Source organism: Pongo pygmaeus, chromosome 21 (assembly GCF_028885625.2).
Source record: "Pongo pygmaeus isolate AG05252 chromosome 21, NHGRI_mPonPyg2-v2.0_pri, whole genome shotgun sequence".
NCBI classification, from domain to species: domain Eukaryota; kingdom Metazoa; phylum Chordata; class Mammalia; order Primates; family Hominidae; genus Pongo; species Pongo pygmaeus.
Window position 1 is genome coordinate 41,445,908 of NC_072394.2, and position 25,044 is coordinate 41,470,951.

The 25,044-nt window shown below is 41.0% G+C and overlaps 1 protein-coding gene across 3 annotated transcripts in view; it reads left to right on the forward strand.

The window, feature by feature from the left end:
- The window catches only part of DHX35 (DEAH-box helicase 35), a 78,917-nt gene that overhangs the window by 42,461 nt on the left and 11,412 nt on the right, over positions 1–25,044 (forward strand). For 2 of the 3 annotated variants that reach the window (XM_063659380.1, XM_054467526.2), the window contains exons 10-18: positions 649–745; positions 1,625–1,783; positions 4,038–4,248; positions 8,174–8,298; positions 11,604–11,658; positions 15,542–15,637; positions 18,579–18,673; positions 20,443–20,520; positions 21,991–22,120. In XM_063659380.1, the coding sequence (XP_063515450.1) occupies positions 649–745; positions 1,625–1,783; positions 4,038–4,248; positions 8,174–8,298; positions 11,604–11,658; positions 15,542–15,637; positions 18,579–18,673; positions 20,443–20,520; positions 21,991–22,120 (1,046 nt within the window). The remainder of the gene's footprint in view (positions 1–648; positions 746–1,624; positions 1,784–4,037; positions 4,249–8,173; positions 8,299–11,603; positions 11,659–15,541; positions 15,638–18,578; positions 18,674–20,442; positions 20,521–21,990; positions 22,121–25,044) is intronic. The other variant, XM_054467529.2, reaches the window with a different exon arrangement.

Sequence of the window (25,044 nt, forward strand, 5' to 3'; positions counted from 1 at the left end):
GATAGTTTTCAGAACTGGGGTTTACGAGGCTGCCTGTCAGCAGGGGCAGTATTGGTGATTTGAATCATTTGGCTGTCAGTTCTCTACATCTCTAGCGAGAAGGCCCAGTTGGCACTTTTAGGAGTAGCCTACTTGGACAAGGAATGGGCCATCCTAATTCCTGTACTAGTCACTGGACAAAGACCAGGAGCCTGTTCCAGTGGCTGATAAATCCAGAGTCGTGGACTTGATTTCTGAATCGTTTTGTTGGAGAGCTCATCCATCAGGGCCATCCAGCCGTCTCATAGATGCTGCTATTGGTTAGGAGGGAAAATGGGCTGGGAAGAGTGTGGGCTTCAGCACTGGGACCACAGCTCCTGATTTTCATTGGTCTGATGTCTTTGCATACTAAAGATAGCACGTCTATTTGTATGGTATTTTATTTCTTTGCAAATAAAGCTAAAAATCATAGTTGACATATAATTATGGATTATTCTTGAATATTAGATTTGAAAAAAATGAATATTTATTTTATTTATCCATGCACTAATTACTTACTGGGCAGGCCCAAACTCACTTTGATGAGCTTTGCTGCCAGATTATTAGGGTAATTGATCTGTAATTAACGAGCATATTCTAGTGATGAATTCATCCCATTTGTCTTTTCAGTCCTGTTCCAGATTATATCAAATCAACTGTGGAAACTGTGGTGAAAATTCACCAGACAGAGGGAGACGGAGACATTTTAGCATTTCTTACTGGCCAGGTAATGCCATTGTACTTCTCTGATGAACAGACATGTTAAGACAGCACCAAAATTAATACAGAGCCTTGTTACTTTACTCAGCCATTTATTTCATGTTTTGTTGTATTTTGTGGTTCCATAATTGTGTAAAAAATTGATTTGATGTAATTCATCTACCATCTAGATTGTTGGGGAGTCGTTAGCCCCTGCCTGTTCTGTCTGCAGAGGGTTAAGTGTTTTTTAAATGTATTAGCTGATTCCAAAATAAACTAGGTAGCTGAGTGAGGGCTATTTTGTTTGCCAGAATTGGATACTACATTAGGTCCATGGTCCTGCACACATGTTGCTGCTGTGTACCTCTTTTTCCAGTGACACCTTTACAGCTCATCCTGGAGGTGATAAGTGGCCATATTACTGGTAAAACAACTGAACAGGCCCAAGTGCTCGCTGACAGTGGCAGCACTATTCAGACCTGCCCTCCAACTGTAATCTTTTCCACTGCCAAACACTTTCCATGGTTCAGTAATCTTTTTTGGAGAAAGCTTATAGTGATTTTATATGCTACAACTTGTCCATATGCACGAGATGCTTGTTTGACACCGTATATGTGTGCTGGGTAAAATAGTCATTGTTTTTACTTACTGGGAACTCTTCCATTCATTGCAGATCATATCGATTTTTTAGTAACTAATAGTGTAGTTGCAAAATTTCACCCATTGTCATCATTGTTTATTAGCATTTAATTAAATTCCATCCCAGAGTGGAACATGATGGCACTGAAATTCTTGAATCTGACCAAAATTAAAGTCCAGATCCCAACTTTTATTTTCTTTCAGTATGATAAAATAGCATGCTTTAAATTGATCTCAGTTTCTTTGGTTCCTGGTTCAATGTCTTTAGGAAGAGGTAGAAACTGTTGTGTCAATGCTCATTGAGCAGGCTCGAGCACTAGCTCGCACTGGGATGAAGAGACACCTCCGAGTTCTCCCCATGTATGCAGGACTGCCTTCCTTTGAGCAAATGAAAGTGTTTGAAAGGGTGTCGCGCAGTGTCAGAAAGGTGAGACTATCCTTATGACCAAGGGTGTTGGCAGCCGTCTGTAATCATAATGATGCTCCTTTATTTGTTTTGAAACTTGCTAAACACAAGGCAGACTTCTCGGTCCATATTTCTGTGTAGTAGATCTAAAAGCACACAATAAATAATACATTGTGAAGATTTATTATTATTATTTTTTGGAGACGGAGTCTCGCTCTGCCACCCAGGCTGGGTGCAGTGGCGTGATCTCAGCTGACTGCAAGCTCCGCCTCCTGGGTTCACGCCGTTCTCCTGCCTCAGCCTGCTGAGTAGCTGGGACTACAAGGCGCCCACCACCACGCCCAGCTTATTTTTTTTGTATTTTTAATAGAGATGGGGTTTCACTATGTTAGTCAGGATGGTCTCGATCTCCTGACCTTGTGATCCGCCCACCTTGGCCTCCCAAAGTGCTGGGATTACAGGCATGAGCCACCGCTCCCGGCCCATTGTGAAGATTCTAAACCTGTCCCACTGAAGGGGTCACTCTGACAGTAGTTATCAGATCAGATGACTTCTCTTTTCTTCTCTTCTGCCTTCCTAATATTTCCCACGACACATGCTTACTTTGGCTTAAGGGATTGGGGGGATTGAGGTTAGTCAGGAACAATAGAAAAGTCAGTACACATGGTTTCTGAATAATTTGTTTTAAGTATCAGCTTGCCTATTTTAAAGGGCCAAGTTTAAATCAATTAATTCAAGGTGTGGCTTAAAAATGTTTAGCCTTGAAGTGAGAGTGGGGAAGGGTGTGGTAGAAAGCATTGGTTTGAAGGAGCTGGCAGGCAGCCAGTCCGCCTGCTGTTCACGGTCCCCCTGGGCCTGACTCTGCCTTTTCCTTTCATTAGATGAGGACTGCACAGAACCAGCCCGAGGACAGCTTTTACTGTGGTAGCTATTTATCAACAGATGGCAGAGAATAGAGCAGGTGAGGGATGGTCTGAGGATCCACTCCCAATTTCAGACCACCTGTAAGAGGGTGCTCAGCCTCTTGACCATTGGGATGGAGCAACTTGAGTCTGCCCCATCAAACATTAATTGCAGCCAGCCAATCAGGAGACCTGTATTCTGCCCCTGAGCTACTATGTGCCTTGAGACAACTGACTTAACCTCGAATCTGAGTTTTTACAGCTGTAAAACATAAATAATAATAACTTTCAGATAGGTGGTTTTATAGCACAATATCTTAATCCCAACTACATAAAAATATTAGGAAGATTATTTTATAAAATGATCATTTATAAAATAATTTTTATAAAATGATTTATAAAATGTAAAGTGCCTGAAAAAAGTTCTAACTGCTATATGTATGTGTCGCCTGCTGCTTAAACCCTCCAGGGGCAGCTCCCGATGTACTGGGAATAAAATTCAAATACCTCATAGTGGCCCAGAGACCACATATGATTGCATCTCTGCCTCGTTCTGCAACCTCATCTTGTACTTTGTATTTTGGCTGCACTGGCTATTTCTCCTTCCTTTGAACTGTTTCTTCTTGGATCTCTATAGGATTGGCTGCTGCTTGTTACTCAGGTCTCTGCTCAAAATCTTTCACAGAGGCTCTTCCTGGCCAACAAATGTAAAGTAGCATGCCCTATTATTATAATAATATATAATATACGTGTTATATACTACATCATATCATATTGCCTCATTGTATTAATATTTTCTTTATAGTATTTGTTGTACTCTGAAATTATCTTCTTGTTTATGTTCAGCATGTCTTCACCCTGAACACTCAAACTAGAATGTAAACTCTGGCAGAGCAGGGGCCTTGTCTGTCTTGTTTATCCTACATCCCAGCACCTTGAACAGTGCTTGGCAAAGTGCACACCCTCAGAAAGTAATCATGATATGAATGAATAAATGACTATACCTGCGCAAGATGGTGGTGATTTACTTTAGTTATGCCAAAAGGAAAAACTAACAAATACTAGGCTCTGATCACTTTATATATGAATTGTATATAGTCCCTTCAGTAACCCTAGGGGAGGTGGTAAATCTTATTATGTAGATGAGGAAACAGTTTCAGGAGGTTGAGTAACTTATCCAGGGTCACATGATTAGGGAGAATTCAAACCCAGGGCACCCCCTGACTTGGAAACTCACACTCTTTCTAGTATATTAAACTGCCTCTCACGGATTCTGCAATGTTTTAAATGTTAAATCTTTTAGGATTTTTACAAGTTTATTAAAAGCAAAAAGAATAAAATGACTTTTATTCTTCTTTCTGTGGGGAACTTAGGTGATAGTGGCCACCAATGTGGCAGAAACCTCTATCACAATCAGTGGCATTGTGTATGTGATCGACTGTGGCTTTGTGAAACTCCGAGCCTACAATCCCAGGACAGCTATTGAATGCTTGGTGGTGGTGCCAGTCTCCCAGGCATCAGCTAACCAGCGAGCAGGACGTGGTGGTCGTAGTCGCTCGGGAAAATGTTATCGCCTTTATACAGGTTAGTGTGGCTTTCCCTAAGGGTTTTCGACTTTCTTATAGTCAGCCTCGGCATCAGAGTATAGCAAATGTTTACTCCTAATGGTAGAACTTAACATAAAATACAGGCCTTCCTCACAAGGCCCTGTGTAATCTGATCCCCGCTGCCTTGCTCACTCTAAATAGGGTGTTTCTTTGTTACTAGTCCCCATTGGCCAAAGCTGGCCTGTGAGTGACTGCTTATTTGCTATCCTGTTCTAACCTAACATCTGGGCACAGGCCTGTGTAGCCATTTGCCCCTAGGGCATGGGCTGTGTGTCCTGGAGCGTGTCTTTCTTGCCTTTCTTTCTTGACTTAATGTGCTGTTTTTGTATTCCAAGATCCCTGAGTCTTGCGGAGCCTCACATTGGGTTCCCCTTTTACTTCTGGTTCAGAGCATCTTTGCCAAGTGAAAATGGAAGGTCTATCCTGAGACTCATTCATAGAAAACAAATAGTTGGTGAACTACTGCTCTGTGCTGTGCATCATGCTAGGCTCTGAGGGAACAGAAGGCAATTTTAATACTGTCTCAGCCTTTCTGGAGCTTTCTGTCCAGCTTGAAGACAGCCTTACCTACAGAGAGTGATGGATCCAGAGCTGCTCTTTCTCTCTCTGCACTTCTCTTTTGTGGGGAATGCTGCTGAGATTTTCCCCAGTTGTCCAGACTCAATTTCCAAGTCATTGTTAATTCTCTTCTCTATCCAGTATCCATCTGCATTCACTTAACCAGGCCCAGGGTTTTTGTTTTGTTTTGTTTCTTCTGGTGTGGCTACCCCTGAAGAAGGTCCAGGGGTTTTAGCTCTGCCATTTGTCTCTTCTTTTCCTTTCTGGTTATTATTGTCCTTGTTCAGTCTTTGATGTTGATCTTTCTTTTAGCAGATGTTTGCAGAGCACCTGCTGTATGCTGGCCATGGTGCTAGAGCTTTGAGATCTGGGGCTAGTAACCATGGTCTGTGGCCACAGTGGCTGACAGTCTGGTGGTGGAGGTAGACCTCAAAACACATCAGCATATTATGGTATGATAGGGAGCCATAAAGAATCGGGAGCCTTGGAAGCAGAGAGCAGAGGCTTTTCCTTGGGCTGTTTTCCCTGCCCAGCAGATCTTCCTTATCTTTCAAATCCTCTCTCAGATGGCATTTCCTTCATGAAGCTACCTTAGATGCCTTCTCCTAGAAGCTGGTGTTATCCTTCTGGGGATTTGGGGAGCGCTTCACAACCAGGGTGTTGTTTGAGCCTGATCTTATTGGCAGTACAGTCCTTATCTAGGCGAAGAGGTGATTGGGGAGATTCAATTTCAGTGCACCAGGCAGAGGGAATGGAATGTACAAGTACTTGCAGGGAAGGAAGTGGGTTTGGAACATTCACAGAAGGGAGGGAATAGGCAGAACCCAGGGCCCGAGGACCAAGGGCAACCACTGAAGATGCTAAGAAGGAATGACTAGAGTGGAAAAGGGAGAGCCAGGACTGAAAGGGATTCTGACATGCAGAGAAGGTTTCAAGACATTTTTCTCTTCAAAAATTATTTATCAAGGTGAAATTTACATAACACAACATTAACCACATTAAAGTGAACAATTTATTATATTCACAATGTTATGTGACCACCGCCTCCATCTAGTTTCAGAACATTTCAGCTACTCCAGAATAAAATCCCCTATGCATTAAGCAGCTTCTCCCCATTCTTTCTGGCTGCCAGTCCCTGGAAATCACCAACCTGTGTTCTTCTCAATGGATTTCTCTCTTTTGGATATTTCATATAAAGAGTTACACAATATGTGACCTTTTGTGTCTGGCTTCTTTTAGCATAATGGTTTTGAGGTTTATCTACATTGTAGCATGTACTTCATTCCTTTTTATTACTGACTAATATTCTGTTGTATAGATAAACCACACTTTGTTTATTCATTTATTAGTTGTGGACATTTGGGCTGTTTTTGTCTTTTGGCTATTGTGAATAGTGCTGGTATGAACCTGCATGTACATGTACTTGAGTAGGTGTTTTTAATTCGTTTGGCTATTACAGGGTTATATGTAATTTTGTTTAACTTTTAAGGAGCTCAAGTTACTTTTAAAAGAGGCCAGCATTATCTCATGCACCAAGAAATCATGGACTAAAGATAGGCAGGTGGATTTGGGTGAAAAGTCACTGAATGCCTTTGCATGAGCAGTTTAGTGGAAGTGGGGTTGGGGAGGGCCCCTGACTGTAATGAGTGCATTGGTGTCCAGCCTCTAGGCTTCCACAGGAGCCTCCAGAAAGTGTTGCTTTGAACAGGGTGCCACCTGCTCAGACCCTCCACAGTTTCTCAGACCATCCAGGATTTTTCCTCAGCTTATCTTCTCCTACTAACCACTACACATTGCTTCTCAGCTGAACTACTACACGACATGCTCTCTGCATGAGAAACGCTTAGATACCTTTTCCTTGAGCTGTTTCCTCTTTGCCCAACAGATCCTCCTTGTCCTTCAAATCCTCCCTCAAATGGCAACATTCAGCTTCCCTAGAGGCCTTCTTCCAGCCACCCTGCTTCCTCCTTCCCTGAGCCTCCATTTCTCTTTGGGAGGACCACTCCTTGAGACTTTTCCTATTTCTCCTTGAGGGTCAACTGTTTCTGGTCCAGGTCCCAGGCCCCTGCATATCACTGAAGCTTTTCAAGGGGATTGCCTGTGACTCCTACAGCCTCTGGCCCCATGCCTCACACACTTGAGTCCTCAGGAGAGCTTGCGTGTCATTGAACTTTTAGGAAACACCCACTTCTTGTGAGCTTTTCAGCAGGGTGGTCCTCTTATGTGGTAACTTTGTTTCTCCTTTGGTTAGTAGTGTGCTTGGAAAATGGGGTTATCCTATCAAGAAGCTGTACCCCAAATGCTCTTGAAACTAAAGGAAGTATCTCATTTGGAACTTCCTGCTGTTGGCCGTCATCCAGAACCTTCCAGTTAGACCCAATTTTTATCAGTTAGTCCACGGAATATTGGTTTTCTATTTTCTCAAAGAAAACCTTTTTGAAGTTCTTCGGGGATAGTGGTATTTCTTCTTGGCACTTTTTTTTTTTTTTTCCTCTAGTTAACTAAAGCTTTATGATCTAAATGGAAGTTGGGTCACCCTTGTATTGTTTAAGAAGGGTGTACATCAGTTAAAATGTTGACTGATGTGGGAGGTTTTGGTGGGTGGAGCATTCTCTATATAATCCTTAAGCTTTCTGAATATACATGAAAATGAGTTAATCTCTTCCTCTTTTTTCCCCACCCTTTCTGCCTAGCTTTTATAAAAAGGCCTTCTTCCAAAGTCTTTTCTCCTTCCCCCTCCCTTTCTGCCCTTCCTGTCTTGGAATCTCTGTGTCTTAGGATGCTTTTTCCTGTGTAAGGTCACCTGTTCTTCCTGGTAGGGCATGAAACATTCATTTCTTGGTTTGGGGCAGCACTGGATTCTGGGAATGATATTGTGTACCTGGCTTGTTGATTTAAAAACTTTGATTTGGACAATTTTTGCTCTTTATAAGATTTGGTCATTTGTTGTATTTTGGTGATTTATCTTGAAATTGTTCTTTGCTTGTATGTGAAGCTCTTGCTTCCTTGACTTATTCCAAACAGAGATGGTGGCAACTGGGAACTGATAGTGATTCAGCAAGTACTTGTTGGTTTGATTTAATGTTTTGCTGACAAAAAACATTAAAAAACAGAATTTTAGATAAAGTTTTATAAAGGTGTTTTCAAATATATTTAAGGCATTTTAAAAATAGAATGGTCTTTCCTAAGTATAAAAATAACTTTATATCATGGTATCATGTGCATCTGCTTCTAGAATCCTAGAGCCCCTTGTTCAAGGTAGAGAAGAAAATTTGTCCCTTGGCATAGTGATTGCGTTTGATCGTGACATTTGGTCCCAAACAGTTCTGATTTCCTATCCTCAGAGGAAGCCTTTGACAAGTTGCCTCAGTCTACGGTTCCTGAGATGCAGCGTAGTAATTTGGCACCTGTCATCCTGCAGCTGAAAGCACTTGGAATTGACAATGTCCTCAGGTTCCACTTCATGTCGGTAAGTCCTGCCTGCTGTCTGGGGCCATAGGGAGGCTAGGGAGCTCACAGGGGGATGTCAGGACATTGTCGTAGGGCATGCCATGTTTCTTTTTTTTCCCTACTCAGGTCATGTGTTGTGTGTCTGCTTTGCAACCAGGCCGTGTGCAGGATGTAGGGGAAAACAGCCAGACAAGGTAGCCTCAATTCCTATTCTTACATAGTTCCTGTTCTTGTCTGCTGGGGAATAGAGACAAGTAAGTGGGTAATTACAGAGCCGTGTGTCCAGGGCTCTGAGAGACAAAGGAAGGGCCTCCCAGGTGAAACCTGAAACCCAAATAGGATCTCACCAGGTTAGGAGGGGTGGAGAGTTCCAGGACAGCTAGTCTTTGTACAGGCCTAGATGCAGGAGTACCATGATTGGGGGATCCTGGAGGGTTTAGATAGAGCTGCAGGAAGACCCTTGTGCCTGATTGCTTCCTGAGATGATTTCTAGGAGTGGAATGACTGGGTTAAAGGGCCATAGTCCTGTTTAGGGTCCTGTTACATGGCCAGATTGCTTTACCAATGTCAACTCTAGCAGTGCATGAATGCCCACCTTGTGGTACTTCCATTGTGCCATGTTATCTTCTTTAGTTTTGCTGATTTGATTGGCCAGAGAGAGAGAGAGAGAGAGAGAGAGAGGAAATCACCTTTATTATAATTATTTTTAAATTTCTCATAAGGTAGATTTTTATAAAAACATTTATTAGTCAGTTTGTATTTCTTCTGAATTGTTAAGCTATTTATCTGTTAGAATTGTGTCTGTTAGTGATTTTCAAGAGTCCTTTGAATATTAAAGACATTAATTTTTATAATATTTCTTACAAATATTTTCTATTTATATTTTACTTTTTTTTTTTAATGTGTGGACATTCTAAACATATTCACAGTAATCTATTTTTGCCTTTATGATTTCTTTGGCTATTCTTTTTTTCTTTCTTTATTTTCTGAGACAGTCTCACTCTCACCCAGGCTGGAGTGCAGTTGTGCAATCTCAGCTCACTGCAACCTCCGCCTCTTGGGTTCAAGCGATTCTCGTGTCTCAGCCTCCCAAGTAGCTGGGACTACAGGAAAGAGCCATCATGCTTGGTTAATTTTTTGTATTTTTAGTAGAGACGGGGTTTTGCCGTGTTGGCCAGGATGGTCTTGAACGCCTGACTTCAGGTGATCTGCCCACCTTGGCCTCCCAAAGTGCTGGGATTACAGGTGTGAACCACTGTGTGCAGTTGACTTTACACTAATTAAATGATCAAGTATAAAGAAAAATGGTGAAATCCAAAACTGCCACAATTTGGGAAAGTAAATTCCTCCCATGTTATACCGTTTCTGTCCCCATGGAGGACTTTCTGACAACATTTAATGAGCCGTAGAAATGCCTGCTATTTCTTCTCATAAAAATTTCTCCTGAAAAAATAATTCAGAAGAAGAAAAAAAGCTTACATATGTGATAATGCTTATAGCATTTATATTACATTTAAAAATATAAATAATGAAAATTATCGTAAAACTTTTGGACAGTTGAAAAATAAAAAAAAATACATACAAATTTATCTTCACATATTTCCTTCTGGTTATTGTCCCCTGAAGTTGTGGTTTTTATGATTGAAATTACAGAATACATATAATTTTGTATATTTAGCAATGTTATTTACAATGGTGAAAAACTGGAAACAATTTAATTGCCCAGCAATAAGAAAATTGACTTTTTTATGGAGTATGATTGTCATAGAGTATTATGCAGTCATCCCAAGTAGTTACTGTGAAGTTTGTATGGGTACAAGAAACAATGAAAACAGAAAAACATGTAGTGAGAAGACCACACTAAAACTATACATAAACAGTAATTCCAGATATGTTAAAACAGTGTTTCTGTATTATCCCAAATCAGTTGGGGTCATAGAGAAATACTAGTGAGTGTGATTAGATGAAAATACTATGGATAAGATTTTTGTGGAGGGGGATAAGTTTTTTTTGTTAATTCACTGGAAATCGGGCCAGGAATTGAGTCAGAGATGACCTTGTTAGTTTTTTCTGTAATTGTTAAAAGCCTAGTTCAGAGATTGCTATTCCTGTTACCTCATCCACTCTCAGTATAAAAGATCTCAGAGAGTTTAAGCTCCTTCATTTAGGTGTTGCCCATTTTGCCTCTTTGTAGAGAAAGATGTAAGCACCAAGGAAGGGCTAGTGGATCATTTACATGATTTGCTCAATGGTGATTTGTTGAACCCTGTCTGTGTAATGAATCCAATAGGTTTAGTTCCTGCCCTCGTAAGTGTGTTCACCTGTGTGTACAGTCACTACAGCGTTTAAAAAAGTTTAACTTTGGTCTTTGGTGAACAAAGTAGGGAAGGTAGACTGGGAAAAACGAGGCCTGAGTTCAGCTTTGCCACCAACTGCCTATATGACCTTTTTCAGCTGTCTTTTCCTTATTGCAGTTCAGTTTCCTCATCTGTAAAACTGAGCTAAAACAATGTGATGATTAAAATACATTTGTTATGTGAATGCATTTAGAAAAAAATGCTATGTGAATTTAGAAAAAATGCATTTAGAAAACATGCTATGCAGTTTAAAAATGTACTATAATTTTATTACCTGGGTTATTAGAAACCACATAGTTTAGAGAGAAAAAAATATGATGCCTGGCACTTAGGTGCTCAGTCAAGATTTGTAGAAGGAAAGGAGGTAAAGATCTGGAAAATCAGACTGAGGCTGGCTCAGTACATCAGCTCTGCTTATGAACTTTAGGTTCTCTAGAAACTATTATTTTTTGAAATTCAGATTCAACATATGTTGCAGTTTCCAGACAGGGATTAAGAAAAAACAAATTCAGCATATGTTATTTACCCACCACGGGGCCTGGAGTGGGTCTATGGGGGATGCAAAGATAAATCATCCCTGAGCCCTGAGTGCTGCAGTGTCCTGGGGCCCCAGTGTAGTAGAAGGTTGAGTCTGTGAAGTAAAAATTAGAAATGTCTCAGGAGGGTTTAAGGAAAATGAAGAGGTAGTTTAAGATAGGGACGTATCATGTCTGATGGAGGGGAGGATGAGGGAGCGCTTCAAAGGGAAATGTTTCATCAAGCTGAGCCTTAAAGGCCAAGCAGTACAAGGGTGCCTAGAAGGACAGGAAGGACATTTCAAGAGGTGCCAACAGCAAGAACAGAACATGGAGGCTGGGAAGAATGGGGCATGTTAGAGGGGAGAATGGATTTGAAAAGGAAACAGCCACATTTTAATGTTTGTTGCCCAAATAAATCGATTTAGGAAGGTTTTTATGTTTTTTTCCAGCCCCCTCCAGCACAGTCGATGGTTCAAGCCTTGGAGTTACTGTATGCTCTGGGAGGTATGCCAGTTTCTCTCATCATTCTCTCTTATTATTATGTGTTCTCTTTTGCGATATTAGTGAGGTCGTATTCACTTTAGGGCTCTTAGTATCTTCGGGAATGGGATTGGTTCTCCCCATATGTATAATCCCCTTAATGATACTTTATTGAAATAGGAAGTTGGGACCATAATTAGACACATGAAAGCTAATTATGACAGCCAGTATATAAAACATGCCAGTTCATCAGAAGCTATTAGTAAGACTCACCAGGGCTACACTCCTAAGAGACGTTTAGAGATCAGCAGTTCCCTACCAGGATGTCAGATCTTACCTCCCCAGACCTTTTTTCTCCACCCAACAACCACATCCTTAAAAATTGTGGCTCAGTATTCTCTCCCTAAATCCTCTTCATTTCATTCCTGGAGTTGCTTGTGGAGAATTGGGGACATTATCAGCTTCTAACACCATGTTATGGGGGAACTTCTATTTAGTTGTCGATTGAAGATGTTATTAGGTTGGTGCAAAAATAATTGTGGTTTTTGCCATTGAAAGTAATAGCAAAACCCGCAATTGCTTTTGTCCCAAGCTTAATAGCATTTATCTTGACATAGAGAAAATCGTAGTCTGAATTCACCTCTTCGGGGAGTAGTGTCTCTTCTGTGACTGGTACCACAAATGAATATAATTTCCAATTTTGAATTAAGTTTTAATGGAGATTTTGCTTTTTGAGATTTATTTTGAGTGTTACTTTTTTTTTAAAATAGCTGTATTGAAGTATAGTTTATGTACTATACAATTCAATCATTTACAGTGTACAAATTCAGAGGCTCTTAGCATATTTTCAGGGTTGTGCAACCATCACCACAGTCTAATTGTAGAGCATATTCATCACCCAAAAAAGAAATCTTTACCCATTAGCACCGAACTTCTCATTCTCTTGCCCCCTAGTCCCCCAGCCCAAGGCAACCACTCTCTGGTTCAATCTCTATAGAGACTTTTTATCTCTATAGGTGTGCCTTTTCTGGACATTTCATGTAAATAGAATTATATAATATGTGGTCTTTTGTGACTGGCTTCTGTCTCAGTCTGTCTGCTGTTGCTATAACAGAATGCCGGAGGCTGGGTAATTTCTAAAGAGGTTTATTTGGCTCACGATTCAGGTGGCTGAAAGCTCCAAGGTTAGGCAGCTGTATTTGAGGAGGGCCTCAGCCTGCTTCCACTCAAGGTGGAAAGCAAAAGGAGAGTGGGCGGGTGCAGAGATCACATGGCAAGAGAGGAAGCCAGAAAGAGAAACAGAGGAAGCCAGGCTCTTTTAAGAACCTGCTGTCATGGGAACTAATCCATTACTCACCATGGGTAAGGGCATTAATCTGTTCATGAGGGATCACCCTCATGACCCATACACCTCCCACTAGGCCCCATCTCCCAACACTGTCACGTTGGGGATCAAATTGCAACATGAGCTTTGGTGGGGGCAAACTACATCCAAACCATAGCAGCTTCTTTCATTTAGTATGATGTTTCACAGTTTCCTTCATGTTGTAACATATATTCATACCTTATCCCTTTTGATCGCTGAATAATATTCTGTTGTATGGATATACCACATATTTTTTATCCATTCATTAGTTGATGGACATTTGGGTTGTTTCCACTTTTTGGCTGATATAAATAATGCTGCTATAAATATTAGCATATAAATGTGGTTTTGGTGGACATTCCCACCAGCAATGTATGAGAGTTCCAGTTTTTCCACATTGTTGCCAATGCTTGTAATTGTCTGTCTTTTGTGTTACAGCCATCCTAGTGGGTGTGAAATGGTATCTCTTGGTTTTGATTTGCGTTTCCCTGATGAGTCATGATGTTGAGCACCTTTTCGTGTGCTTGCTGCCCATTTGTAAATCTTTGGAGAAAAGTCTGTTCAAATCCTTTGCCCATTTTTATTTGTGCTGTTGTCTTTTTTTTTTTTTTTTAATTGAGTTGAAGTTCTTCATACATTCTGGGCACATATTCTTACCAGATATGTGGTTTGTAAATATTTCTCCCATTTTTGTGTTTTGGCTTTTTACTTACATGTACTTACTTTTTACTTATTAGTATTGTTTGCAGTACAAAAATTTTAAGTTTTTTTGTGGTTCCATTTATCTATATTTTTCTTTTGTTACGTGTGCCCTTGGTGTCATGTCTAAGAAACTTGCCTAACCTGTAGTCATTAAGATATTCTCCTAGGTTTTATAGTTTTGGCCCTTACATTAGGTCTGATCCATTTTAAGTTACTTTTTTGGTGTGGAGTGAGGTAGGGGTCCATCTTCATTCATTATGTTGATTTTACTTCTCTGTGAATAGCCAGTTACTGATTTAAAAGCTCTCCAGTGATTTAAAAGACCTTCAGCTGGATTTACATAAGATCAGCCTGGAGTGAATGTGTGTTGGAGAAGGTTTCCACCCCCTCTTCTCAAGCATGTAATAGGAACTTGAAAGCACGTTTCCTGGACTGATCTGTAGTGAGGATGAGAGAATGTTGACAGCATTGGAGTTTTTATTTGGGCTGGTTTTTCTCCAGTCAAACAGAAATTTAAAATATTTCCTATTTCTTCAATACCCTAAATAAGCTGGAAAAGATAGAGGGACCCTCCCCACCCCCCCCCCCACCCCCCCAGCACCCCCCCCCGCCCCGCAGCTTCATTTGATTTCAAGCTGAATTACCACCTTTAAAGAGATGTCTTACTGAGCTCTGCCTTACTCTGAGATCTTGCAGCATTTAAGTAGTAAAACAGTAGTCTGTATCTTGGGAATCCAATACCTGGATATTGGCAAGTGGTAGAGGGCAAGAAGGGGAGGTGGGGAGTTGAAAGAGTCAGCCCAGTTCAGCAAAATGCTCAGGAGGCAGTTGCATGAACAGGGCTGGTGTTGGCACCAGAGGGATCTGGGTTAGTGTTTAGATTCCAAGTTGCTGGCCTTGTAGTTCCTCATTGTTGTTCTCATTGCTGCTAATAAAGAGATACTCAAGACTGGGTAATTTATAAAGGAAAGGTTTAATGGACTCACAGTTCCACATGGCTGGGGAGGCCTCACAGTTGTGGAAGAGCAAAGGCATATCTTACATGGCAGCAGGCAAGAGAACTTGTGCAGGGGAACTCCCATTTATAAAGCCATCAGATCTTGTGAAACTTATTATCACGAGAACAGTATGGGGGAGACTGCCCCTGTGATTCAGTTATCTCCACCTGGCCCCGCCCTTGACATGTTTACAGTTCCAGGTGAGATTTGGGTGGGGACACAGCCAAACCATATCACTCATTTAGTATGAGAAGGGCACAGGACGCGGGATGCCATCAATACCATCCTGGCACATCTGTGGCCTGTCCGGTCCTGGAGGTGGAAGAAAGTCCAGACAGTGAGGGGGCAATGGAGATGGCAGAGAACCAGGAGAGTTGGGGGCCAGGAGCTGGTGAAGAGTAGTTCCAAGAAGCAGCGGCCAGCAGAGCCGAGTGCTGCTGAGGCCATCAGGAGGATGCCTTGTGTTTGGTGCTACCCGATTGTTAGGTTCTTGGGAAGAGTGGTCTCTTCGGAGTAGTGGGAACAGGTGAGGCTCTTGTGGATTGAGGAGAGGGTACAAGCAGCAGAAGGCTGCAGGGGGATTTCCTTATAATTAAGTCCTTGAATAGAAGTCTTTAGCAGTATCAGTTTTTAAACATTGGGTATTCAAGAGCCCAGTGGAGATCTTTTCTTCTTTTAATGTAATGACACTGTAGTGTCAAATGGAGTTTGGTAGTGCGTGAATCATCTTTTGGATACTTTCTTCTTTTTAACATACATTATCTTTTATTCTCTCAACAACTGTATGCCTTCCAACACAATGGTACCTGCCTTCTGATTTCTTTTGTTGTTCTTACGGCAGGTCTGGACAAAGACTGTCGCCTGACTGAACCGCTTGGCATGAGAATTGCAGAGTTTCCTTTGAATCCCATGTTTGCCAAAATGCTGCTTGAATCAGGTGGGTAGAGCCTGATAGCTTGAATTGATTTTATTTTGACCGTCAGAGGTGTTGTTTGCCTGAATTCTGAGCACCCTGGGGAAGAGGGTACAATATGGTAAAAAAGTATATATATATCTATAACATAACGTTTATTGTTTTAACCATTTTAAGTGTGTAGTTCTGTGATACAGAGTACGTTCACATTGTTGTGCAACCATCAGCACCATCCATTTCTAGAACTTTTTCCATCTTCTCCATTGAAACTCCATACTTGGTAAACACAAATTCCCTATTCTCTCCTCTGCCCAGCCCCTGGCAACCACCACTACTTTCTGTCTCTATGAATTTGACTGCTCTAAGAACCCTCAGAAGTGCAATCACACAGTATTTGTCCTTCGTGACTCTCTTGTTTCTGTTAGCATAATGTCTTCCAGGTTCATCCATGTTGTAGTATGTGTTAAAATTTTCTTCATTTTTAAGGCAGAATAGTACTTTATTGTATATCTATACCATGTTTTGCTTATTTTTCTGTTGACAGACACTTTAGTTGCTTCTAACTTTTGGCTATTGTGAATAATGCTGCTATGAACATGGATACACAGATATCATTTTGAGTCCCTGCTTTTATGTTTTTTGGGTATATAGCCAGAAGTGGAATTACTAAATCATGATAATTCTTTAATTTTTAAAATTTTATTTTTAATTGACAAATAATAATTGTATATATTTTTGAGATACAGTGTGATGTTTTAATCTATGTACACATTGTAGATTCAGTCAGGCAAATTAATATACTCACCAACTTACCAACTTATCATTTTTTTGTGCTAAGAATTTGTGCTAAGAATGTTAAAATTCTATTCTTTTAGCAATTTTGAAATATACAATACATTATTATTAACTGTGGTCACCATGCAGTGCAATAGATCACTAAAACCTATTCCTCCAGTCTAACTGAAACTTTGTGCCCTTTGATCAACACCTCCCCTTTCTCCATTCACCCCCTGACCCAGGGGATCTCTCAACCTCTGGTAACCACCTTTCTACTCTCTGTTTCTATGAGATTGACTTTTTTAGATTCCATATATGAGTGAGATCATACAGTGTTTGTCTTTCTGTGCCTGCCTTATTTCACTTGACATAATGTCCTCCAGTTCCATTTATGCTGTCGTGAATGACAGTGTTCTCTTCTTTTTTAAGGCTGCATGTTATTTCATTGTGTGTGTACATATTTATATATACCACGTTTTCTTTATTCGTTCATCCAGTGAATGGACACTTGGATTGCTTCCAAATTTTGGCTGTTGTAAATAATGCTGAAATGAATATGGGAATGCAGATATCTCCTTGAAATATCAGTTTCAGTTCCTTTGGATATATACCTAGAAGTGTGATTGTTAGAGCATATAAGTTCATTTTTAGTTTTTTGAGGTAGTGCCCTACCATTTTCGATTAATGGGTGTACCATTTTGCATTTCTGCCAGCAGTACATGAGGGTTCCAATTTCTTTGACTTCTTCAGATTTTTGTGAGGACATGGGTTCTAGGTTAAAAGATCTGGAAGTCTTCTCATAATTAGAAAGCAAAGTCATCTAGAAAGTATAATTTGTTTTTTTACCTCTGGGAAAGATAGTTTAATTTTTTCTTGCTTTTGTCTAACTTTTATGTCAACTGGCAATTTATGAAGATGTACTTTAGACCCAGTATGGGGAAAGCTAACTAATTATGTTTTGAAACAACCACTTGTTCTCAGCCTTCCATTTAGAAACAGGATTCTTTTTTTTTTTTTTTTTGAGACGGAGTGTCGCTGTCGCCCAGGCTGGAGTGCAGTGGTGCAATCTCAGCTCACTACAACCTCTGACTCGTGGGTCAGTTCAAGCGATTCTCGTGCCTCAGCCTCCTGAGTATCTGGGATTACAGGCATGTGCCACCATGCCCAGCTAATTTTGTATTTTTAGTAGAGATGGGGTTTCACCATGTTGGCCAGGCTGGTTTTGAACTGCTGACCTCAGGTCATCTGCCCGCCTCGGCCTCCCAAAGTGCTGGGATTACCATATATGTGTGTGAGCTATTGCACCCAGCCGAGAAACAGGATTCTAAGTGTGGACTGGGGAAGTGCATCATTCATGAGGTGGGAGGCAGTGGGGAGATGGGACGAGCAGTGCAGTGTGCTCTGCCTTGTGCCCTGGAGTGGTGATTGCTGGCGACTCTGTTTCCAGGTGCTCCAGCAGCCCCCAGTGTGCTTTGCTGGTCTAGTTGTGCCTTGAGCTTCCCAGCTGAGATGAACTGTTTTGAGAAGGAAGCCACTTCATAGAAGGGGTCAGGAACAGAGAAACAGCAGAAGGGGCACAAGCCGCTCATTCCCTGTCCCCTTCCCTTCTCTGACTTCCTGCCAGGATTCCAGATGTCCCACAGGAGGGTAGGGAGCACGTGTGGAGCTGACCTGCCCTTAGTGTTGGGGCCAGTCTTGACCTTGGCTTATAGTCAGAGTCCCTCGTATTTCAGCTGCAGAGGGCAGTAACACCTCCTTTTTTGGAGTCCTTCAAGGCTACTATTCATCTGGGTTACATATGGGACTTCACATTTGGCTGAGTGAAATATTTATATATTATAAACTTTATTTTGTAATTTTTCTGAGAGAGGGTCTTGCTCTGTCACCCTGGCTGGAGTGCAGTGGCATGAACTTGGCTCACTGCAGCCTTGACCTCCCAGCTTTAAGCAATCCTACTGAGTAGGTGGGCCACAGCACATACCACCATGCCTGGCTAATTGTTTAATTTTTTGTAGAGATGGGGTTTGCCATGTTGCCCAGGCTTATATACTATAAACTTTAAAAATTAAGCTGTAGAAAAAATACGATCTTAGTCTTCAATGTGGTGCAAGGAAAGTATCAGAAAATGTCTTTCACTTCTTGTTGACACATTATATGGTTGAAACCAAACATGCTTTTTGTTTTACAGGAAACTTCGGCTGTTCTCAGGAAATTCTAAGCATCGCTGCCATGATGCAGATCCAGAATATCTTTGTGGTCCCCCCAAACCAGAAGTCTCAGGCAGTAAGTCAGCTCTGTCCCCAGGCTGTCTGTACCAGTCTCTTTTGCTTTGAGCTTTCCTTGTCAAAACTGTACTCAGGAACTGCTGAAGACAGAGCTGTACAAATGTGATCTGCTCATGTTTTGAGTGTTTATTGTGTCCTTGATGTTGTGTCAGGTGTTTTGCAGACATCATTCCACTTTATCTTCATCATAAGCCTGGGAAGTAGATATTATTATCATATTTTATTTACTTATTTATTTATTGAGAGGGAGTCTCACTCTATTGCTCAGGCTGGGGTGCAGTGGTGTGATCGCAGCTCACTGCAACTGCACTCTGCCTCCCGGGTTCAAGCAATCCTCCTGCCTCCCAGGTAGCTAGGATTACAGGTGTGCTCCACCACGCCCGGCTAATTTTTGTATTTTTGGTAGAGATGGGGTTTCACCATATTGGCCAGGCCGGTCTCGAACTCCTGACCTCAGGTGATCCGCCCGCCTTGACCTCCCAAAGTGCTGGTATTACAAGCGTGAGCCACCGTGCCTGGCCTATTATCATGTTTTAAAGATGGAGGCACAGAGAGGTTAGATAACTCACTCACAGTTGCACAGCCAGAATTGTTGGCTCTGGATTCACAGTCCAGAGCCCCACACCTTAACCACTGAACTACCAACTTCTAGTTTCTGTCAGGGAAATTGTCGTTCAGACTGCTCTGCTAGAAACCTTGGTGGGCACATTAGTGACATAAGAAGTCAGGTGCCAGGGTATAGCAGGCTGATTCTGGGCACCACATGGCATCATGGTGGTGTTGCAGGTGGGGCATTATAAGCTAGAGAGATCCAATCCCCACCTAAGGTGCAGGCATCAGCAATGACTAATTGAGTGAACACTGGAAAGATAGAAGGAAAAGTTTTGATACTGAAGAGATAGATACTCAGAAGTAAGGTGTGCTGATAGAGGTAGGTCAGAGATGAGTTCGAAGTCAGTTCCTGTTTGAAAGTCAGAGAATTAGCAGCCTTATGCATGGAGGGGCTGAATTTGTATGTGTAATGAGGAGGAGAGAGACTTTCTTAGGGATTGTTGGGATCCTCCTTGTCAGCTGTATAACTATAGATTACAAAGTTTTTCTGCCTCTGTGCCCGGATGCTTATATCTGTTTTTGTTTAGTTTTGTTTTTAATTAACCTGAAGGAGGAGAGAGACAAGAACACTAACACTTTATCACATTTCTTTGCCAGATACCTTATAGTAAATTATCTTAATCCACAGCAATCTTGATAGGTTTAGTTTCCTGATTTTACAGATGAGGAAATCAAGGCTGAGAGACGTTAAGTAACCAAGCTGAGTTCTTTCAAGATATGGCAGAGCTAGAATGCTGCAAACCAGGTCTTTCTGAATCCATAACCCACACGCTATTCGCCATGCAATATTACTTCCCAGTTCAAAAGGCTCACAGGAGTCAATTTCTTTTTTTCTTTTCTTTTTTTTTTTTTGAAACAGGGTCTCCCCCTGTTGCCTTGGTTGGAGCGCAGTGGTGCAAACATGGCTCCTGGGCTCAAGCGATCCTCCCACTTCAGCCTAGTAGCTGGGACTTGGAGGCACACACCACCATGCCCTGCTGATTTTTTTTTTTAGTTTTTGTAGACATGGGGTTTACCTATGTTGCCCAGGCTGGTCTCAAACTTCTGGGCTCAAGCAATCCTCCCACTTTAACCTCCCCAAATGCTGGGATTACAGGGGTGAGCCACCACACCCAGCCAAGAGTCAGATTCTGAATGTTGCTTTATTCTTTCCAGATTCGAGTGCACCGTAAATTTGCTGTGGAGGAGGGCGACCACCTCACTATGCTCAACGTATATGAAGCATTTATCAAAGTAAGCACAACTACTGCTCGAAGTGCCGCCTCAACACACCACCCTCTGGAGGTGATCTAGGAGGGAGGATCCCAGAAGTTCAGTTCGTAAAGGAATGGCCAAGAGAGCCCTTGATTTTCCTATTAGATTTATTGCCAGTACTTCTAACTGGTGGGTCGGGCTTTCTGCCTGAGTTTGTGGTGAGGTATTGCTGAGAAGAATACGGGAATCATTCATTGCTTTCCCTTGCTTGGAGATATGGTACACTAGTGGCAGGCCGGTGGCCCAGCCTCACGTCATCTCACATCCACTGTGTAGTAGACAGAAAGGCAACATTTGAATAGAAAGTTCTGTTACATTTTCTGCCAGGTGAATGAGGCTGAGAGCGACTCGTAGTCCTGGGTTGAATCTTCAAAGCTGTCCCAGCTGCCATGAAAAGACATTTAGTTGAGATCTGTGCATATTCACATATCCCACCCATATTTAGCTATAAGTGATGTTAATTTTTTATTGTTAATATTCTTTGAAACTAAGCAAATAATGCAGCTTAAAGTTCTCATGAAAAATTGTTAATAAAGGTGATGAAAATGATGAAAAAAGAAACCTTACATAAAAGAAAGGGTATAATATTTCAGATTTTTAATATTCATTTCTTAAATACTCTTTTAGAAATGAAGAAATACCAAATTTTTGTTTACCAGTGATTTGAGGAAGATTATTCAGTTGGTGAAAAGTTTTCAGAAAAAAGAAATTCATCTCTTTTTGAGACTTATGGCTTAAATCAGTTAAAATTCATTTGTACAGGCACAATGTATCATTTGCAGTCTGAAGCTTTCTCTGCCAGTAGAAAGTGGGTATAGGTCTACGTTGTATTATTCTATGGTTGCCTTCTTGGAATATCTTCTATTAATTACATTTTCTTTTTTAAAGCACTTTTACTTACAATAGAATTTCAGAGGTACATTTTCCACAGCAATAATTTACTCTAAGACATAATGATCATACTTATGAATGCAGAAAAAATTAAATGCTGTTGATAGAAAAATCATGCTTTGGGGACAAATAATAGTAATTTGTAAATTATTTCTACATTGGCAAGTGTCATATTGTTGGCTTCTAGTATAATAAAGTGATACATTCAAGCAAGCCAAAGAAGAAAAGTTGATTTACAAAGAACCACATGGAGAAGTGGTTCTTTCTGATAGTTCACATCTCATGAAGATATTTAAGATTGAAACCGTCTCTGCGTGTCATTAAGTTCTCATTTGCCCTTTAGTGTAAAGAGTGAGGTTGCAGAACAGTCAGATGTATGCAAGGTTGTTAACATCTGTTTTGAGAGATGGGGCAAAAAAGGGCCAGTTCCTATGTTTAGATCTTATGTCACTGAATAGCAACAGCACATGGGGGAAGAGAGAAGAATGATCTTTACAACATAGCCTTAGTCGAGAACGTGTCTGTTTTCTAACTCCCTCTCTCTGGGTTGTTCTGTAGCACAATAAGAACTCTCAATGGTGTCAGGAACATTTTCTGAATTACAAGGGTCTTGTCAGAGCTGCGACTGTAAGAGAACAATTGAAAAAGCTTCTTGTCAAGTTTCAAGTGCCCAAGAAGTCTAGTGAAGGTGAGAAGAAACTGTCCCAGCTTGTGACTTCTCTTGCTTCATTCTGTTGAGTTGTTTTCCTAAAGTTCTCATGCTGGGCTGGTGCGAGGCAGCGTGGCGTGCTCTGTACCAACACTGGGTTTTATATTTTGAGTTGCCTGCATCTGTGAAAAGCTGAAGGTCAAGTTGCGTATTTTTTCCAAGGAGGTCCATTTTTCTTTCTGATGGGCATTCTTACTAAAGGAATTTCATAGCCCATGACAATACTTAAGAATCACTAACAGTCACATCAGTGCACATCATGTTATTGATTTTCCCATGTAGGCTTTGCAAGAAAAATTACTTTTTGGTCAGTGATATTAGTAGCTATTACATAAAAATTAAATTTTATTTTCAAAGACAAGTATTATTAAAGCAAGTGCTGGGTATTTAGCCTAGGCAGCTACTAAGGATAAGACAGAAAAGTACTATGTAAGACATAGTCTCTGGCCTCTAGCAGTGACAGTGACTACTATTAATGAGGGACACAGTAAGTAGGTTACGCTGTGGCAGGGGTTCTCCAAATATTCTCTTGCTCAATCTCGCACTCTATGAGGTGTTGGTAATATTATCCTCATTTTACAATTAGTCATAAGATCCTAGGGAGAAGTTAGATTAAATTCAGGACAACACAACTGGTAAGGAGGAGAGCCAGATCTGTATGTGGCTCAGAAGTCTACGCTTTTAAGGAAGTGACACACCCGCCTCAGCAGTCAGCCTGAAAGCCTACTGTGTGCCAGGTACTCAGCCACATCCTCAGCACCATTAGTACTTGGTAACATTTCCTGAGTGCTTATAAGTGGCTAGACAGTGCTCTGAGTGTTCCATGTGTTTATTAATTTAATGCTCACAACAACGCTGTGAAATGTGTGCTCTTTTCCACATCTTATAGGTGAGAAAAGCGTGGCTAAAAGGTAAAATGTAACTTGCTGAAGTTACACAGTGAGGGTATGATGGAGTCAGAACTTGAGCCCAGGCGGTTCCATTTCAGTCTTCTTTTGTCTTTATACTAAGAGCAAGTGATTAAACAATGACGGAGTCTTGGCTTTTACTCTAAGGGAACAGTGTAATGAAGGGAGATATTCATATGGATACACAAAGTACTAAGATTGTCAGTCCTCTTAGTTAAAGTAGTAGATACTTTAGTAATCATAGAAGACGTGCTGGCAAATGTGGAAGGAATGCCGGGAAGAAGGAATCCGGAGAGGGCTGGCTTGGGAAGTCCTGCAGCTTCCTTGAGGTGTGGTGGGAGTCCGGTCAAGCTTCGGGGTCTGGTTGAATTAGAAAAAGGTGGCAAAGAGCACTCTAGGGAAGGAGGACTGGAGACAAGTGCTTGGAGTGAGGAGTATATGAGATGCTCAGAGAATATTTGATGGGTGAATATATCCACGAGAGAGGGAAGAGTTGAAACCTGGGCCATTGAGCCATGTTGGAGTCATTGATAGAAACAGGACGCTTACAAGGGGCACCCAGTTGGAGAGCAGCTGGTTAAGCACCTGTCACCCAACAGGTAGATGACAGCCTTACTTCAGCAATTGGTGTTCTTCACCTGTGTTTCATTATCAGACCCCTGCCCAGGAGAAAAGTTAAATTTAAATTCTACCCAGCCTAAGAAATTAAATACTAAGGAATAAGATTTTGTAGGGTAGGATTGAGCTTTGGAGGGCCACAGGCCATTGTAGTGTCTTAAGATACTCCCCATCCCTGCCTCCAAGAACCAGTTTCCACCCCTTTGGAATTTATATCACCCCTGTTTAGAGTGCATATTTTACATGGAAATTTCTTATGGACAATAGGAGAGAAGAGACTGGATATCGGATTAGATCATATTTAGACATGTAGATTTGAGATTTATCAGCTCAGTGCTTAGGAAAATACAGAAAATCATGGAGACTAAATAAATTACATGCAAATTTAAAACATCTTAAGTGTTAAAAAATAGAAAGCAATTAGTGAAAGATGCGTTCAGCAGTCATGAGATAAAAAAGATTAAAAACTTTATTATAGAATGATTTTATTTAATATAGTTAGGAAAAAACAGTTTTCAGGTTGATAAATGGGCTAAGGGATTAGAACAAAAAATTCACAAAAGAAGAAATATGCCGATAGTAATCAAATAAATGTAATGTAAAAGAAGGTAACCCTTTTTGCCAAAACATTGCTAGTAAGAATGCAGTGAAACTGCCATTTTTATATATTGTTGATGGCTTTGGAAATAGTACCACCTTTAGGGAACTTACTTACCAACATGCTATATTCCATTGGATCAAAGATATCATCATGTGTAAGAAACATTGTTATTTTATGTATCACCAAGGAAAAAAAAATGCTGCCAGTTACCATTGTAAAATGGTATCCTAATTTCAGTGAATTAAAGTTAGAAAAAGGGCGAGTCTTAAAATTGATGAGATGTGATATGTCGTTAACCATAAAAATAACATTAGCTTTTTGCACAACAATTTGGAATGTATCCTATGGACATTATCTAATAGTGGGGAAGCTTTATTCATGGAAGATGTTAGCTGTAGCAATAGAAACACCAGTTAAAATGGAACATTTGAAAAATTTGAAGAATTACTTCAATTTTTAAACACTAGCTCATAACCACAGAAGTAACGTTGTATAGTATTTCCAGTTTGTGTTTTATAGAAAGAGCATCCAGTTGCCATATGGCACTCTTTTACAAAGGAGTTCTGAGGTCACTGACCAGCCTGCAGAGCAGCACTTTTAGGTTCTGGTGCCCAGCCATGGTCCAGTCATCTGTGGCTTAGGGGAGGTTGGAGAGGTCCTAGGTTCAAGGAGCAGACTAGCATTGTTCTCAGCAGCAGTTGTGGGGAGTGGGACCTCCTTAGATGGTGCTGGGGCAGGCATCCAGCATTGGGAAGGGTAGGGCTGGAGCCACTTCA